Source organism: Natrix helvetica, assembly GCF_964273705.1.
Source record: "Natrix helvetica genome assembly, chromosome: 2".
Taxonomy (NCBI): Eukaryota; Metazoa; Chordata; class Lepidosauria; order Squamata; family Natricidae; genus Natrix; species Natrix helvetica.
In genome coordinates, this window is record NC_138552.1 from 164,503,281 (window position 1) to 164,522,252 (window position 18,972).

The 18,972-nt window shown below is 41.2% G+C and overlaps 1 protein-coding gene across 1 annotated transcript in view; it reads right to left on the minus strand.

Moving 5' to 3' along the window:
- The window catches only part of EYS (eyes shut homolog), a gene marked incomplete at both ends in the record, with an annotated part of 387,634 nt that overhangs the window by 269,263 nt on the left and 99,399 nt on the right, over nucleotides 1–18,972 (minus strand). The window contains one exon of the mRNA XM_081943885.1: nucleotides 2,331–2,481. Within this exon, the coding sequence (XP_081800011.1) occupies nucleotides 2,331–2,481 (151 nt within the window). The remainder of the gene's footprint in view (nucleotides 1–2,330; nucleotides 2,482–18,972) is intronic.

Sequence of the window (18,972 nt, forward strand, 5' to 3'; positions counted from 1 at the left end):
GATGTAAGGTTGTAATGAGGATGCAATGAGGATGATTTATTGCAGCTATACTATTGCCTCTTAAGACTCTGGTGGGGTCCACACAAGACATTTACTGTTTTAAGAGGTATCTAGATATAGGTGGCCATTAGAGGGCATTTCTCTCTCTCATCGTGTATCTCATTTCTCTCCTTTTGTCTGTAGCTGAGTGTGGTAAGGGATTTTATCTACCAATGTGTATGTCTGTATATATTTGTATATAAATTGATGTTAATTGTCTAAAGGCTCTGTGTGTTGTGTGCTGTATTTTGCTCCTGGGTTTATCTCATAATAATAGTCACGCTGCCAAAACTCTGACAATAGGCCTCTAATCAGACACGGAATTGTTCTTCATAAATTGTTCTGTTCTTGGTTGTCAGATGAACTTAACAAGAAATCTTAGCAGCGGGAGGAGCTGGATATCAAGATATCAAGTTGGTTTACCTAGTTCTGAAATATCATCTATATTGACTTTTTCTTATGTTCCAATTCTGCAGATCACCTTTCTTCAATCCCCGATCTCCCTGAGAGGAAATGGCCTTCTATCCGTAAAACATGGAAGGGAAGAATTCAACTACCGCAATCTAGAGACGTAACTTTGGCTGCCTCAATGTCCTCTTTTCTGCCTGTCCCATTAAAAAGGATTATATACTAATGATCTCATACATTTCCTCCCACAAACCAACTCTAAACAGGAACATTTTTACTTCTATCTCCCCTTTAGCCAGTGGTTTCACCACAGCACCTCTCTCCCTTTGTTATAGTCTTTTTGGACACCCCCCCCCCCCTCTACACATGATTTCCTGAGCCTCCATAAAGTGGTGCTGCCTTTATAAAACTGTGCAGCCTTAGCTGTGCCATGTTTCCAAAAGCATCCTGACAACAGTGCAGCTTTACAAAGAGAGAGTTTTTCAAAGGCTCAAGGGGACTAGTGTAGGAAACGTTTGTCAAATAAGTTGGTTCTAAAAATGATAAGGAATGGGCACAAGGCAGTTCTGCTTTGAGCACAGTGGCTGGGTACAAAAGGCACATGGTTTCAATGCAGTGAATTGGGAGAGAAGGTAGCTGGGCAAATGCTGGCTGGGGCAGGCTGTGGTGGCTGAAACTTCCTGGGGTGTGACAAGCATCTCCAGAGTTGCATGGTTCTGGGTCTGCTTGCTGTCCCATAAAGCAGGGGGCGGGGAGGCCAAAAGGACATAGATAAGGGACAGATAGATGAGTGAGGGGAGTTGGAGGCAGTCCTTCACCTTAATGAGGCTCAAGGCTAGAAAGGATTAGGGTGGATACTCTTTAACAATCCATGATTCTTGGTTAATGACCACAATGAGAAGTGCTGGGATTACCATCATTAGTTGGTGCGGTCATGTGACATTATGATTTACAACTGTAAATCATTGACTTATGACAGCAATCCCGGTCCCAATTGTGGTCGGGCATCAAGAACTATCTATATGTACTCTAGAATACATCTTGATAATGATTTTCATCCTACAATGTTTTATGAAATAATATAGAACCTTCCTCCCTCCCTCCTTCTTTCCTTCTAGGAGGAAGGGGGCGCAGATAATGAAAGCAGCACTGTGTTGTCTCTTTCATGCAGGCATTGCCTGCACTCTTTCATGCAGACACAGCCTGCACTGTATGGCCTGATTTTTTCATCATTTTGACAAAAGCTTCAGAACTGCAGATGCCACAGTCTATGGACTCCTTTGGTCTGTACTGTATATAAAAGAAATGCAAGCCAGATGAACTGTAGGGTGGAAGCGTTCATGGTTAATTTCAAATAGGAAGTATGTTTTTTTTTCATTAAGTGCTTCCATTTATTTATTTATTTTTATCAATGTTCTATCCTGCTATTCAAGTGTGCACTCTCCATTCAGGGTAGCTCATAATAGTGAAAATAATGTGCAAGTCAATCAATTTTAAAAAAAACCATGAGAATAGGTCAACAAGAAAAAAGAACAAGAAACAAGAGCCTCATCTACTTTCAGTAGCCTTGGAAGCTAAGCAGAGTAGGAGCATGTTGATTTTAGAAGGAAGACCACCAAGAATAGTGGGACTCCAAACTAGATGTTGAAAAGTTGAAAACTATATCAGGGTAAATCCCAAACTTCTTCTATATTATAGTGGTGTAAATGTCATTACCAGGAGTCAAGATAGCTCAAGGGTGTCTTTACAATCCTATTTAGTAAATTCACACTGTCTGTGGAACAAATGCCATCCTACAAATGGACCTTAACTTGTTGCCACAAGAGTGTCCATCTTTTTAAACATAAGGCATTCCAGGTGCAGCACAAGATAAAAACTCTTACCTGCTTTGTTGCATAGTGATGTGGTAGGCCACCTATAAATATTGGTCCTGTTGGCTGCCAAATGAGAGATGACCAGGGATTGCCGATTCTGGACCTTTTCACAGTAATTCCCAGGACAGTCACAACAGCCTCACACATTTCCAGATCTTGCCTACATACATTTGGGAGGAGGAAAAGGAAAGACACGTTTTTCAACTGAGCTCAACAATCTGAAAGAGTTCCTTGACAAACTCATTTCAATGTGTCCATAAAAGGATGGATATTCTTTTGATATACCAGCTCTAAATTAATAGCAGTTTAAAGGTGACTGAGGAAATGACTGTAAAACACCCACACCCACACACTTTTCTCTTGGTTTGAGCAGCTTTTCTAAAATATGAAGTTGATCTCCCATTAATGTTGTAATTTTATATTACAAAAGGATAAAAAGTAATTTACAATTTAAAGTACTTTGTTACAATGGAAAACTTGCCATCTGAATTGTTATTGCTATTTTTAAGGCTGCAAATGGATAAAGCGTCCTTTTGCTCAAAGTACTTCACATAATAAAAAAAATCATCCAGAAATATCCCATATGCCAAAGTAAAACGACTAAAGCAATGGACTGATTTGTTCAACTCATTATAATTAAGATGTAAAGCTTAAACGTCCTTTTTCAACATACAATCTGATTCTGAATTTTTCCATTTGGTTCCACTCTTACTTAATAAATATTTTGGATCGTGTTTTGTCAACAACCAGTAGAGATTATCACTGAACAGTTGGTAACCTTTTAAAAGTATTTTGAAAGCTTAGCTATTCAGATCTCTGAGAATACATTATTTCTTAAGCTAAAGGGAACTAAAAGATGAAAATAAGCTGCATCCATGCTTGTGTACTAGAGTTAGGTTCCTAATGTTTTCACTATCAGTTTGGCCGAGCTCCTGCACACGCTCCCGCACTTGTGCGCTGGGCAGGTGGGCAGAGCCTCCCGCCACCGCTGCTACCGGTTCGTCCGTTCTGGGTTGAACTTGCAGAACCCACCTCTGTTGTGTACCCTATCACATAATGATGTCACATTCCTCTGCTAATAAGCATCCCTCACCAACCGTACAACACAAACAGGAGATGCCAAGCCATATCAAACTTCTAGTCATCTTTGAAAAACTGGAGGTGGACTCTGACTCATGTTCCTTTCGTTCTAACTTGTCTTTGAAACCACCTGCTTTTTTCCACTGGAGAAACAGCTTGCTGTGCCCCAACTTCTGATTTCTGTTTCAATTGACCCAACTTGGAGAAAAAAATCTGAAAGGCAGCTTTGTTAACAAGACCCTCCTCTTGGTTTGTTGCCATTGATCAACCAAACCATCTACAAAGCTGAACTGGACCCATGGATAAGAGGAGGCTTTTGGGGTTTCTCAGAAGACAAATGCTCGGTTTGCCATTTGTAAAATGATTTCTTCTAGGGAAGGGGTGTCAAACTCACGTCATCATGGCAGCATCACATGACATATTGGGACTTTTTCCCCCTTGGCTAAATCGGGTGTGGAAGTGGCCAGCGCATCATGTATCTGGCCAGTATGCTGAGTGTTTGACAGCCCTGTTCTGGGGGATGGAAACACCATGCAGAATAGATGTTGGAATTGCAGAAGAAGAGAATAAACTGAGAGGAGGAGGAATATGAGTTAGTCTGGGAATGATTTGCAAATCAGACAGAGAGTGATGCTGATGTCAGAAAGAAAGGGAGAGAAGTCAGAGAGAAAAGGGTGTACATTATGTTTAAAGATGAATAATTGGTACCACTGACTTTTACTTTGACCTCTTCACTGCTGATTTTAGCCCTGTGCACAAATTAGTCTGTAATTCTAAACAGATTATTTCCAAGGAACATTCTTGTCAAAATAAAGCAGAGGAGGAATGGAAGGTTTTATGGAATAAATATGGAAGCGTGAAAAAGACAGCAGGGAATTAACTGAAACCACATCGAATGTGTTTGCATACTACCTTACGCTTATATAAGGTATTGACTTGTATAAAGTATTTTAAAAGAGCATAACTGACTGCCTATCTTGTATGGCTGTCCATTGATCCAGTGAAACACTTGCAGGTGAACAAAATAAAAATATAACAATCCATTTGTTAATTGAAGTAGGGCATTATAGAAATTATCCATATATGGAGATATAAATAAATACTTCAGGGATTCCTTGAGATCTTCCCCAGATACTGAGATCTTATGTGACTGAATGTGCACTGGTAACATCTGGACCAACTTATCAAAGATCTCTTGAAAGAAAAGATGGAAAGAAAGAAGTGAAGCAGGCTATTCCATCAGTTCTGCTCTGGGCGTGCACAAAAAGAAGAAAGATGTGAGATGGTGGAGGCAAAAAAGCTGGAGGACATCAATCAAGAATATACATCAAGGATGTGGAGTGAGACAGAGTGGGCACAGGAGAGGGAAACAGACCTTTTTTTTTTGCACTCTGCTGATAAAAATGAAGCAGAGCTGCCTAGGCAGGTCATGTATACTGGGATTTACAGCCAAATATTGGCTTCAGGCCACTGCTACTTGATAAAAGATACAGCAATTTGTCTGAGATGTTTTCAGCACAACAGCTGTTATATATGCATTTGCCTACAAGCATGTAATATTCTGGAATTGTTTCCTTGGGCTTTCTGTTGGTAGGACAAGATGTTAACAATTCAGGATTCCAGTGAGCAGTTTTTCACCTTGTGCTTGCATAGTTTTCTATCATCTGATAAGGTTGGATTAAACATTTCCAAGAGAGGATAAATTAAAATTACAACCTTCAGAAATTATTCTTTAACATTTGCAGCAGATACTACTGCCCAGTAGTTCATGTGCGGTATAAGTATTCCATCAAGCTTCTTCTACACCCAATACATAGGGTGTTCAATTTTGGGGGGAACAGTGATGACGTCCTCCTTCTCTTCGTTCTGTCCTGAAATGTATGCACAATAATTCAAGTGCTCCTGTGGGTTAAGCTGCTAATAACTGTGCCCTAACAGTAATTGTATAGCTTCATCTTTTGTGCTTCCCATAAATATAATAATTAAACATTGGCCTTCTAATTATAACCTGGATAATGAGATCTGTCCAAATGGAGCTGTATTCAGAGCCCAGGGCCATTCAAAATTGGATGGATAGAAAGGTCAGATGATCTGCTAATACGCCATAGGGAGAATGGGTGACTTAGCATAACAAAAACATTTGCAAGCATCTCCAAACTCATGTGTCCTATTTAATGACATTTGTCAGCAAGTACTTACAATATATTGTAGACTCTATGGCAAAATCATTTAAAAGATAATGAAACATCAGATTGCCTTTTCTGCCATGCTTGTTAAATGTTACTCTTACCAAGAACAACATTTCTCACCCTTTTGGACTCTGAATGAATGTGGTCCTGTTTCCTGAATGCACTGGTCACTCTCTATCATATTTGTAGATGAATATAGCATTTATTTTTAACCCATGGTGCAGTTGAAGTCATTTGTAATATTATTAGCTATGATCATCATACCCATCAATCTTTAAAGAACCTACCGGTAAGTGGCTTTAATTTTAATTAAATTGAAATGCTAATGTCAATAGGATTTTTTTAAAAAAAGAACCCCATACTATCTACTATCTGTAAAAGTTATTCATCATCCACAATATTGGAGCAATAATAGTCCATCAGTGATATTTCACCATTGGAGTAAATTAATCATCGTTGTCCCTGGTATGAATATTTCATCAGTCACTATGAAAATTTATTACTGGAGCAATTGAACATTCTTTGGGCCTATCTTTCTATAGTTTCTAGAGCGCCAGTATGGCCTTTTTCCTGACTTTATATATTTAGAAGGTTCAAAAGAATTTTTATGTCACTGCACATTTCCTAGTTGAAGTAACACATAAATTAGATTACTCTTTCAGTTTAAATAATGCATGTTATCTGGTGAAATGCCTAGCATTGAAAGAATCAGTCTTTCTCTCTGACGTATATTATTTTCACACACACACACACACACACACACACACACACACACACACACACACACACACACACACACACACACACACACACACACACACACACACATATATATATATATATATATATATATATATATATATATATATATATATATATATGTGTGTGTGTGTGTGTGTGTTACAACCCCTGGTATGCCTAAATATATATAATTATATATATATAATGTTCATAAATCTGTTTCTACCAGTATACCTATCACTCTCTCTCTCACACACACACACACACACACACACTTAAATAATATTTAAATATGAATTTGAATTTGCTGCTAGATATAATGGATTGCAAATATGCTTGTTTGAGTGGAGAATTGTACTGCAAAATGTGAAGAACTCCATATGCACAGATCAATTATTTTCACTACTTTAGGCTAGAGTCAACAATCAGCTTGATTTCTTTTGTACAACAGTGTTCTTATGTTCTCAACCAACTTGGGGCTTTTTCTGTATTTTAGATTCATAATCAAAAAAGTCATTTTCCCAATCACCATCTTTTAGTATCTCTCTGCTATGATTATTAGAAGTAGCATGTTTGTCCACATATTAGAGAGTAGATATAGCTGTCAAGCTGTTTCATTCTGCAATAACGTGTTTGCCTCTGCACATATGTGCATTTAAATTTGTTTTTTTTTAAAAAAACCTAACTTGATTTCTCTCTAAATATCCATGAGGGATCAGAAGTATAGAACCCTTCTTAAGGATTATGTGTGTATATGTATAGCAGCGGTTATAATGAAGAGGACTTATTTCTCTATTAGGTTTCCAAGGAGGAGCCTTGGAAACTGTCTGTTCTAAACATTACAGATTCTTTCACCTTGAATATCTTAATGGGTAGAGATGGTAGGTTTGGAATTGAGTTCCATCAATATGCTGATGACACCTGGTTCTGCCATTCTTTACTATCTCAATCTAAGAAATTAAAAGCACTGACTTCCGGGTGGCACCGTAGGCATTGGAAGACGTTTCTTTGGGAACGCCAGCCTCGAGATCGGATTTAAGCTGCTAGAACATCACAAACCAGCTTTCAAGCGGCTTCAAAACTCTCCCCTCGGGAAAAGAGTGGGAGGAGAGCAGCCGGGCATTAAGGGTAGAGCCCACCCCCTAAACCCACAGGAATAATTCTGTGGTGAGAAGGGTAGCTCCCCAGCAGCCTGACAAAGCTCCGCATCTTGGGACGCTTCTGCTGCAACAGAAACAAAATGTTGCGACCACCCCCTGCAATCAATGCTTATCTACATCTGAATAAAAAGCAGGCAAAGTACAGGAGTTTTTATAATTGCGAGCACAAACCTTAACTCCAATGCAGGTTTACTTCCTTCTGTGAAAATTGAAAAGAACAAAGGGTAATAAAGATGGCGTCTGCAAGTCAAAGGGTGTGATCAAAGCAAAACTTAAAAGGAAAGTATTTGTTAATTGTTTGTTATCGTCGCTAAGAGTCTCAAGAACTCATGTCTAAAGTTACAAGATTTAACAAACTTGGGGATTAAGTGGACTTTCTGGACTCAATAAGTTGGTTGCTGGAAAGTTTGATTTGGATATTCGGAAATGCTTCATGGATCGTCAGACAAAGACAACTATCAAGAGATAATGCCATCTACTTTGTTATTAGGGAAACAAGGAATGGAATACTACAAGTGTTCCATGATCCAGGATAAATCCAAAAGAAGAATCAGAAAAAATTAACAGGATGTGAGATAGTAAAAAAGGTTACATAAATTTATGCAAGAATAAAATTTGATAGAGATTTTTTATAAGATGCTTTTAGATGGTTTTTAGATCTTAAAAAGTTAGTTTGTGTGTATCTCAACTTATAATTTAAATGGAAATGTGATTGTGTTGATGCTATGTATTATTATGTATGGTGGATTTGTAAGGAAACTAAAGCATTTTGAAGTTCACTCCTCAGTTGTTTTTGCTAGGTATAATTACAGACTGTATATTTATAGAGACCAGGTTGATTTTGAACTTAATAATGGCAACAAGATTGCGGGAAGAAGGAAGAATTGCTTATCATTCAAGATTGGACGTTAAAGACAGCAAATCTAGCAGATATGGCGAAAATTTCAGCATATTGGAAAGACTGTTCAGAAGAGAAATACAAGTCGAAATGGAGAAGATGGACTGACTATATTTAAAATAAACATTGGACGAAGGAACTTTAATTAGTCTAGGAATGAGTAAGGAATGTTATAGGTTATCTAAATTTGGTTTAATAAAAGGGGAGTTAAAGTACAAGAGGGAGCAAAGATGTTATAGTTAGTTAGCCTATGTTAGTGTATGATTGTTAAAGGTTTATACCCTATATTTGCTTTGGGAAGTTGGGGGGAGGGAGGTTTGGAGGGGTGGTAGGGTTGGGGTGGAGGAAGGGGAGGGGAAGGGGAAAATATTTGTAAAAATTTATTAAAACTTCTTAATAAAAAAAAAGAAATTAAAAGCACTTTTGAACATTGCTTATAATTCATGTTGAGCCGGATGAGGGAAAGCAAACTAAAATTATATCCAGACAATATGGTAATACATTAGATAATGAGAAAGCTGAACCTAAACTATTCGGTTTTAATAATATTTGCTGCTTTTTGTTTGATTTGTTGATTTAGATTACTTTTTCTTACTTCCCAGTACCATATTTCCATCAAGTAACAATTTAAATAGGAAAAAAAAGCAAAGAAACAAAGTAAAGTGATACTCTTTTGGATGGAACTGCACTCACTCAGAAATAGAAGGTTAAGAGTTTAGGTCTTTGCCATTGCAGCTGTCACTAGATTTGTAAGTGAAAGTTATGGGAAGTAGCACATTAGCATAAGTGCTAACAAGAGCTAATACAACAAGTGTAACTGTTCCTAAGCTACTGAAGACTAGTAATGGTTATGAAAGTGGCATTCCATTGAGCCAGGGCACAGGTTCATCTAGCTTAATACTCTATTTTTATAGAAAGTGCTACTTCATGATCATTTAGGGTTATTTTTCATGGAGACTGCTTTCTATTGAAGTTGGAACTTTCTATATACTAAAAATGGATGAAGCCACGGAATTATAGGATTTCTTCCTATATGCCTTTAGAAATACAAATAACTCAACCTTCAGTTTTAATAGAAAAAATATGAATAACTCATGATGGCAACATGAGTCTGATTTTAATTAATAGCTTTCCATTTTTGAGAGGGGGTGGTACAACGGCTCAGTGGTTAAGAGGCTGGGCTTGTCAGCTGGAAAACCAACAGCCCTGGTTCAAGATCTGAGCATCAAGTGATGGGGTGAGCTCCCGTCTTTGCTTTAGCTCCTGTCAACTTAGTAGTTCGAAAACATGCAAATGAGAGCAGCTAAATAGGCAGCACTTTGGTGAAAAGGAAGAGTGCTTCATGATCTCAGGGCCACATGACCCCAGAAACGTCTTTGGGCAGCACTCAATGGCCACTGAAACAGAGATGAGTACCATCTCTACAATCAGAAACAACTAGTGGAGTAAAAATCTCCAGGGATTCCTTTACTTCTTTCTTTTGGGAGGAGAGCAAACTGTTAGTCATCTGCTTTTTTTCCCTTCCACCATTCCCAACATTAGTATGTTCTCTAGAGAGCCTGGTCTTTGCATAATATGTCCAAGGATGATATTCAGCCGGTTTGGACTGGTTCGCCTGAACTGGTAGTGGAAATTGCAGGTAGGACCATCGCCCACCCTCCCTTGTTCTATGCCGTCCTATTTAGGCAAGTTTTCAAGCCAAAGCACATGTGTGGACGCCCAAGCACATGCCTGGATGGGGCTCGTGTGTGCACGCTCACATTTGCGAACGGGTAGGAAAAGTAAGTGAATACCACCCCTGAATGTGTCCATCATGGGATAATTTGAGCCCAGTCACTTGTGCTTTGAGAATTGTGTGTTCATTTATTCAATAATCCATTTGTTTTCATGACTGTCCACGGTGTTCTCAGGAGTATTCTCCAACTTCAATGTTCAAAAATGTCAACACTGTTCCTAAATTGCTTTTTTCAAAGACCAACTTTCATAGAGTGTAACAAGCAATACCACAGATTGCACAGTTCTGACCTTTGTAAATATAGATGCATCACCCAGGGGTGAAATCCAGTAGGTGCTGACAGGGTCTGGAGAACTGGTAGCAGAAAGTTTGAGTAGTTCGGAGAACTGGCAAATGCTACCTCCATTCCCAGAGTGGGGTGGGAATGGAGATTTTGCAGTATCATTTCCCTGGAATGGGGATGGAGATTTTGCAGTATCATTTCCCTGGAATGGGGATGGAGATTTTGCAGTATCATTGTCCTGGAATGGGGATGGGGATTTTGCAGTATCTTTTCCCTGCCACGCCCACCAAGCCACACCATGCCCACGCCCACAGAACCAGTAGTTAAAAAAATGGAATTTCACCACTGGCATCACACCATTTGAATATCTTTTCCAAGACCCTCATGGCTGCTCTACCAAGTGGAAGTCTGCAGCACATGTATTGATTGGTTGTTCCTTTACTGCTAATGGCTGATGCTAAAAGGAAGAAGCTATCCACCACTTATACAGATAATCTCTCTTTGAGGCAGGTGGATGATTCCAAAATGAAAAAAAACAAGCAAACAAAAAGATACCTTCATTGTCAGTTCTAAGGCTGGTTGTTCAATCTGTTGTCATTTGTTTGTTCTTTCTCTTTAACTCTAGTTCCTCCCTCCCTCCCTCCCCCACCACCACTTTGCTCTTTAACTTTTATTATTAGGACTTGGAGATCCTTTGCACAGCTATCAGGATAGTGCCATCAGCATAATACAGGTTATTGATGTTCATTTCTCCAATTTTTGGTCTCAACCTTTTGATCAACTCTAAAACATTGGCATTATTATTGTTGTTATTACCATGTTCCCGGTGTTTTCAATATGCCAAAATAAAATTATGAAATTGTTGTAGAACTGACTTAATGATTTTTAACATTACATTAATATTTAAACAGAAATTCCTATTCTAGAGTTATGCAAACTGAGCTGTCTCCAGTGAGCTAGGAGAAGCCTCAATTTGCATAAAGTGAATGAAGCGTTGTACTGCACAGGTACATCAGGTGTATGACGTTTTGGAATGGAAAAGAGTGCATTGTATTGAAGGTTTCTGATGATGTTGATTTCATTTCGAATTTTCCTTTTGATGCTACTTATTATTATTATTATTATTATTATTATTATTATTATTATTATTATTATTTCTTGGATTTCTAGACCGCCCCCTCTCCCAAAAAGGGACTCGGGGCGGTGTACAGTCAATGCAGATAAAAATACAATCATAAAACAATTAAATGCATTTGGATGGAGGAGATAGGCTGTACAAGAAATAAATATATTCTAAAACCCTAAAAACATCCCCAATTAAAAACCCAAACCCAATTAAAATAAATCCCCGGGAGGTAAAACTAAGAAAGTGCCAGGCCAGCTGATTGAAATAGGTGAGTCTTTAACTTTTGACGGAAGGAACGGAGGTCGGTGGTGGTTCGAATGTCGGGGGGGAGGTCATTCCAGAGGGTTGGGCCCATCACAGAGAAGGACCTACTCCTAGGTGTCGCCCGCTGACACTGCCTAGCGGACGGCACCAGGAGGAGTCCCTCCCTGTGTGAGCGAATAGGTCGCAGGGACGTGTGTGGTAGGATGCGATCCTGCAGATATCTAGGTCCTATGCCATGGAGCGCTTTAAAGATAGTGATCAATACCTTGAAACGCACCTGAAAGGCCACAGGTAGCCAGTGCAGCTCGCGCAGGAGTGGTGTTACGTGGGAGTAACGTGTACTCCCCATGATAACCCGCGCGGCTGCGTTCTGAACTAGCTGCAGTCTCCGGATGCGTCCCAAGGGAAGCCCCATGTAGAGGGCATTGCAGTAGTCCAGGCGAGACGTCACCAGCGCATGAGTGACCGTGCGCAGGGCACTCCGGTCCAGTAGGGGGCGCAATTGGCGCACCAGGCGAACCTGGTGGAACGCCCCCCTTGCCACGGCTGCCACATGGTCCTCCAGTGACAGCTGGGCATCAAGGAGGGCGCCCAAATTGCGCGCCCGCTCCACAGGGGACAGTTGTTCGCCCCCTATGGCCAGCGATGGTGTCAGCTGGCTGAACCGAGGAGCCGGTACCCATAGCCACTCGGTCTTGGAGGGGTTGAGTTTGAGTCTGTTGTCCCCCATCCAGACCCCGACGGCTTCCAAACACCGGGACATCACTTCGACAGCCTCATTGGGGTGGTTTGGGGTTGAAATGTACAGCTGAGTGTCATCAGCGTACAGGTGGTACTCAACCCCAAAGCCACGGATGATCTCACCCAGTGGCTTCACATATGCGTTGAACAGGAGAGGCGAGAGGACCGACCCCTGCAGCACCCCACAAGTGAGTGGCCTCAGGGACAACCTCTGCCCCCTTGTCAACACACATTGCTTCCGGTCGGAGAGGTAGGAGCCGAACCACCGCAGAACGGTGCCTCCGACTCCCATCCCCTCCAACCGGCGCAATAGGATACCATGGTCGATGGTATCAAAAGCCGCCGAGAGGTCTAATAGGACCAGGATAGAGGAACAACCCCTATCTCTGGCCCTCCAGAGATCATCAACCAACGCGACCAAGGCTGTCTCAGTGCTGTGCCCGGGTCGGAAGCCGGGCTGGCGTGGGTCTAGATAGTCGGATTCGTCCAGGTGTCGTGGAAACTGCTGCGCCACCACATTCTCAACAACCTTCGCCAAGAAGGGGAGGTTGGAGACTGGACGGTAATTAGCTAGCTCCATTGGGTCGAGCGAAGGTCTCTTGAGCAAGGGTCTCACCACCGCCTCTTTCAAGGCGGTTGGTAAGTAACCCTCACCCAATGAGGTGTTCACCAGGCCCAGAAGCCAGCCTCGTGTCACCTCCCAGGCTGCCAGTACCAGCCAGGAGGGGCACGGGTCCATTGAACATGTGGTGAGTCGTAGCCGTCCACGCAACCTGTCCAAATCGTCGGGGGCAACAGAGTCAAACTCCTCCCAGAATGGTCTCTCAAGACTCGCTGTTGACGGCTCGTCTGGTCCACTGACGGAGGTCCATCCGCTCCGGATCTGATCGATTTTGTCCTGAAGATATTCCCCAAACTCCTCTGCTCTTCCCTGTAAGGGTGTCTCTCGCGTCCCCTGCGATAAAAGGGAGCGGGTCACCCGAAACAGGGCGGCAGGGCGGTTATCCGCGGACGCAATAAGGGCAGCACAATGTCTGCGCTTGGCCGCTCTTATTGCCACAAGGTAAGTCCGCAAATAGGCTCTTACCTGTGTTCGGTCAGATTCGGAGCGTGAGGACCTCCACCTGCTCTCTAGACGTCTCCTGTGGCGCTTCATCACCCTTAGCTCCTCAGTGAACCAAGGAGCCCGGGTGGATCGATGCCGCAGGAGAGGTCGCAAAGGCGCAACCAGGTCCAAGGCCCCAGTCGTCGCCCTATTCCAGGCAGTCACTAGGTCCTCGGAGCGGGAGCGGGACAAGGCTACAGGTATTGGCCCAAGCTCCGTCTGGAATCTATCCGATTCCATCAGGTGCCTGGGGCGGTACCAGCTTGTAGAGTCTGGTTCCGCCTCCTCGCGGTGGGGGATAGCACCAGGGAAGTCCAGCCGGAGGGATGAGTGGTCTGACCATGACAGGGGCGTGATGACTAAGTCCCCTATTCCCAGATCACTCGTCCACTGTTCAGATACAAAAATGAGGTCCAGTGTGTGGCCCCCTTCGTGAGTTATTAGCCATCTATTGGGTGATTTGTGTCAAAATATTGTATAATAGCCTCATCAAGCTGTTATATCTGAAAAGCTGTAAAACAATGGTTATGATCAACTAATTAGTATTATTAAATTCTTATTAATTAAATTACATTAAATTAGATATAATTGCAGCCATCTTGTTCAATTAATTTTGTAGAGAAACTAATTGCCTGTTCTTCTCAACTCCAGTGATCTTTCTCAAAATTACTTAAGGGAAATAAAATACATGTACCTTCCCCACCACCCCACAAAACAGTAAGAACTCAAAAGGTGATTTTGGACTGAATGGAAACTATAAAACCAAATAACACCAAAATTCATGTTGGCATATGACTGAATTTCACCTTCATGTGCATTATAAGTTGTAAATAAGATAGCCATTGTACAGGCAAAACCTGGGGGAGTTTAGATGAATTAAGTATTATTTATAGACTGTATTACATATTATTTATTTGATTTCCATAGCCTCCCAGCTCAGCCAAGTGACTCTGGGTGGCTTACAATTCTAAAATTATTTTTTTAAAAAAAACCATTAAAACTATAAAACATGCACAAAATAAATAAGTATAGCAATGTACTTATTAATTATTAATCAATTAACAGTAAAACCAAGTAGCAGGGCCCTTGACACATTCTGAGCCCCAAGTCCAGGTACACAGTGAAGTATTTTAAATTTGTGAAAAGGAGTTAGGGTCATTTTGATCTCTGAGAGGAGATCAAATATTCCACATGACATATTTCCTCATACTGAAAGGGAGTCTGAATCCCATTTTTCCTTACACATTAGAGAATTTAATTTGGCTCCTTTTTGTGTTCCAGAGGGCTATTGGCTATATGAAAAAAATTCTTATGCAATTTGCCAGTACGATTTATTAAAAGAGCATTCTCAGTCTCTTCCTCTGTTAAGCTTTTGGAATTTTTAAAACTATTTTGGATATTGTTCTCCTGAATTCTGTCAGCAATAATATTTTCTACAAGTTAAGATTTCTGAAGCAGTCTCTTTGCCAGTGCTGTCTGAATAGAATTTAAAACTCTTGTTATACAAACTTTTTAAAAAAATATTCCACAAGACAGAGGCTACAGCAGAGAAGGCCCATCTTCTAGTTCCTTCTAGTCAAAACTCTTTGGCTGACAGGATCTGCAACATGCCCAATCTGTGGATAGGAACCACACCCCCTTCTGGTAAAGTTTCTTCGCTAATTGTGAATAATTTTTCCTTTTCTCCCTCACTTTCTTGGGGATCTGTTTCAGAATGGTTATTTCCCTATCTTGGTATTTCAAAGCTTGCCCCCTTTGTGCACTCAGAATTTCATCTCTTGTGGTTTTTCTGAGGAATTTAATGTGAACCTCCCTGGGTACATTGTGTGTTTTAGCATATGCTGAATTCACCCTATAAACCAGATCTAATTCCCACCCCATCTGTTGCTTCTCTGTCTGAATGTATTCAGCCAAAATGTTTGTCATAATGTCCCTTATGTCTTCATCATCTGTCTCTACCACATTTTGAAATCTAAGGTAAAAGGACATTCTCTCAAATTCTGTTTTCATCTGTTGGGTCTCAAGTTCTTTGTTCCCCTTCTGCACCCCTTCCATCTCCCCCCTCATCTCAGTTGTCCCCCCCTCCAAAAGATCCAGTCTCTGTGAGTTTTTATTAATTTGGTCCTGGTTCTCTTTAATTTCTTCTTTCATCTCTTTTAATTGTCTTTTTATTTCCTCTTGTCCCTGTAGAATTTGTTGAAACATTTGTTGAAATTCAGTCTCAGTAGTTCTGGGTTGCATCAGAGCTGTTATCATTGATTGTGTACTGGGACTGGATGTTGTAGATGTCGGGGCAGAGGCAGCAAAGCCAGGCTTCCCAGGAGGTGGTTTTTTACGTGACATTGTTTATACAATAAAGAGTTCAGTCAATACAGAGGGTGATCAGTCAGAGAGGTAGAACAGCCAAGAGAGTTCAGGAGATTAAAGGTCCAAGCAGAAGGAGATTTTTCTAGTCACACTGGAAGTAGAGTAAAGTTTTTCACACCAGGGAGTCCAAAAAGTCACAATCAACAAGAGATTTATCTGAGTAGCACGGAGACAAAGACCGGAAGCCTGAAGTTTTAAAGGTAGAGTCAGTTTTCACTGTTCATAAAGACAACGGAAGTGTGCCATCTTGCCCTGCCAGCTTCGGGTTTAGAGGCATAACAAAGATTTCAAAGTTTCCAAAGTTTCCAGATCATCATTCCATTGTAGGGTTAAATCCAAAATTCGCCTTTAGTAAGAGCGTGGCGTCCTTAGTTGGCTCTCTCCCTCCTCCTCCCCTGGGGCTGAGAGCGAAATAGTTTACAGCCGCCTGTCCGAGGGGGGGGGGAAATCCCCCTCCCTCCAGCCGTGCTTCTCAGAACCAAGCCGAAAGAAAGTTTTAAACAGCTGGCAATTTCTCCAAACAAGCAAAGGGAATGGAGGGAAGTTTCCGCCTCACCGCACCGCAGCCGCGTCCTTCTGATCGCTCATTCTTCCAGCAGCCTCGCTGCGAAGATGCCGGAGCGCCTCCCCATCATGCTCCCCGATGCCTAGGGCGATGCGGGGCCCCCCGGCCGCCGCCGATCCAGGGGATCCCCCGCGGTGCCGCCCCTTCGGCAGGAGCCTCTACGGGGCATCCTGTGCCCCCCAAGGAGTGAGGGGCCCACCGGGAAAGCGCAGGGCGAGCAAAGCCTGCCTGTCACGGTCAGCCGCCGGAACCGGAAGTCCTTTGTCATTTTATTATTTATTTATTCAGTTTATGTCCTGCCTTTTCTCTAAGAGCTGAAGGAAACTTATGCGGAGATCTCTGCATTGTTATCTGCAATGTTTTGAAATCTCTGCAATGTTTTGATATCTCTGCAATAACAACCTTAGGAGTAGTTTGAGAGAGAGGGATTGGTCCAAAGCAACCCTATAAGCTCCATGGCTTAATATAAGTGTACAAAGTTGTGATTAAGGTACTGCATATGAACTTGGGCCGAAAGACTAACATGTTATTTACACAACATGAACTCCCAGAGACCTTCTATCATTTCTCTTTTTTCCTAAGTAAGTAAGCCAATATTTTCTGTGAGGGTGAATGGGCATAACATCAATCTAAAAATCAGTGGAAGCTTTGCTTGAGGAATATGCCATCTGCTGCAGCCATGATATTGGCTGCAGCAGATGTACCCTAGAATATGTGGCTTGGGGAGCATTTCTTCACAAATATATGATAGGCAGGTCAAGGGAATCTATAATGAATCCAAATTAATATCCATAGTTCTTGTCTCTAATCTGCCTGAATGTATTACCATTGTTTTAACTTCATCCCTTAAAGGGACACAGTGGAAAGTTCAAAATACCTTCAAGGGAGTCCAGTTGTTAAGACATCAGGCTAGAAATCAGGAGATTATGAGTTCTAGTCCCACTTTAGGTATGAAAGCTGATTGGATGATTTTGGATGACTCACTCTCTTTCAGTCCAACTCATCCCACAGGATTGTTGTTGTGGGGATAATAGGAGGAGGAAGGTGTGTTGCAGTGGTGAAATTCAATTTTTTTTACTACCGGTTCTGTGGCTTAATGAGTGTGGCAGGGGAAGAATTCTGCAATATTTCCATTCTTACTCCACTCCAGGAGAAGGATACTGCAAAATCCCCATTCCCTTGCCACTCCTAGGGGAAGGAAAGTGCAAAATCTCCATTTCCACCCCACTCTGGAGCCAACCAGAGGTGGTATTTGCCGGTTGTGCAAAATACTCAAAATTTCCACTACCGGTTCTCCAGAATCTGTAAGAACCTGCTGAATTTCATCCCTGCTGTGTTGGATATGTTTACTCTGCAGGTTGAACTACTCAATTGAAAATATAGAAACGGACATATTATGAATTAAGTGACATAGTTAATCATGAATGTGGAGGATTTTTCATTGTAAATTCTTCTGGGCATTGGCACATTTAAAGCCCAGACACTATTGCAGTTCAATTCACAAATATGGTAATACATATCAAATTGAATATTGTACTATCATTTTCCTGTGTGCCATAAAAACAATACCAGAAATGTAAAAGAAATTTCCATCTCATGTTATAATCTGAAATAACCAGCTGCTCTCAGCAATCTCTGTGTTTTTGATATCAGCTGTCTTTCCTGATTCCCCTTATTTGATCTTGATGCATACCCCGAATATGTTTGCTTTCATTTATTTATCATTTATACCAATCCATTTAAACCACTGATTAATTATGGAAAGGTACCAATTTAAATATGCTTACATCTCAATGAGGTGTCAGTCATTGCATGGATACTACATAAGTAATATAAGGGCTAATCAAGAAGCTGTGAATCATGATTTTACAAACTTCACCTCTGACACAATGTATTAGGCAGTCTTAGACAAAACACTGTTCTCATATTTAGCCTTCCATTTACAGTGTAAAGAGAACAACACCAGGCTTAAGTACTGTTGCATTGCTTAAATATTCATTATGCATTTGAAATCTCAAAAATGGCTTTCTATTAGCCCAGATAAAACATCACTAGAAACAATGAGATACAGTAAACATCTAACTTTCCTCTTACATGCATATTTGAATGTAAGCCAACTACAATTGTTCACATCATCCAAACTTAAAAACACAAATGTTTTGTTTAAATTGTGATTTGGAAAAAGCCATTAACTGTTGTCAGATTTTGACTTGCTCTGGGAAAATCTGCGAATTGCTTTGTAGGGGGGGGGGGGGGGTTGATTATTTCCTCTGCATATATCTTGGAGATAGCAGCATTTTCAGTCATCATGGCCAGATAACTATCTGTCCTAGAGAGATAAGTCTGAATAGTTCCCCATGCAGACACCTGTTTGTAGCTCAGAGTTGAAATGAGGGG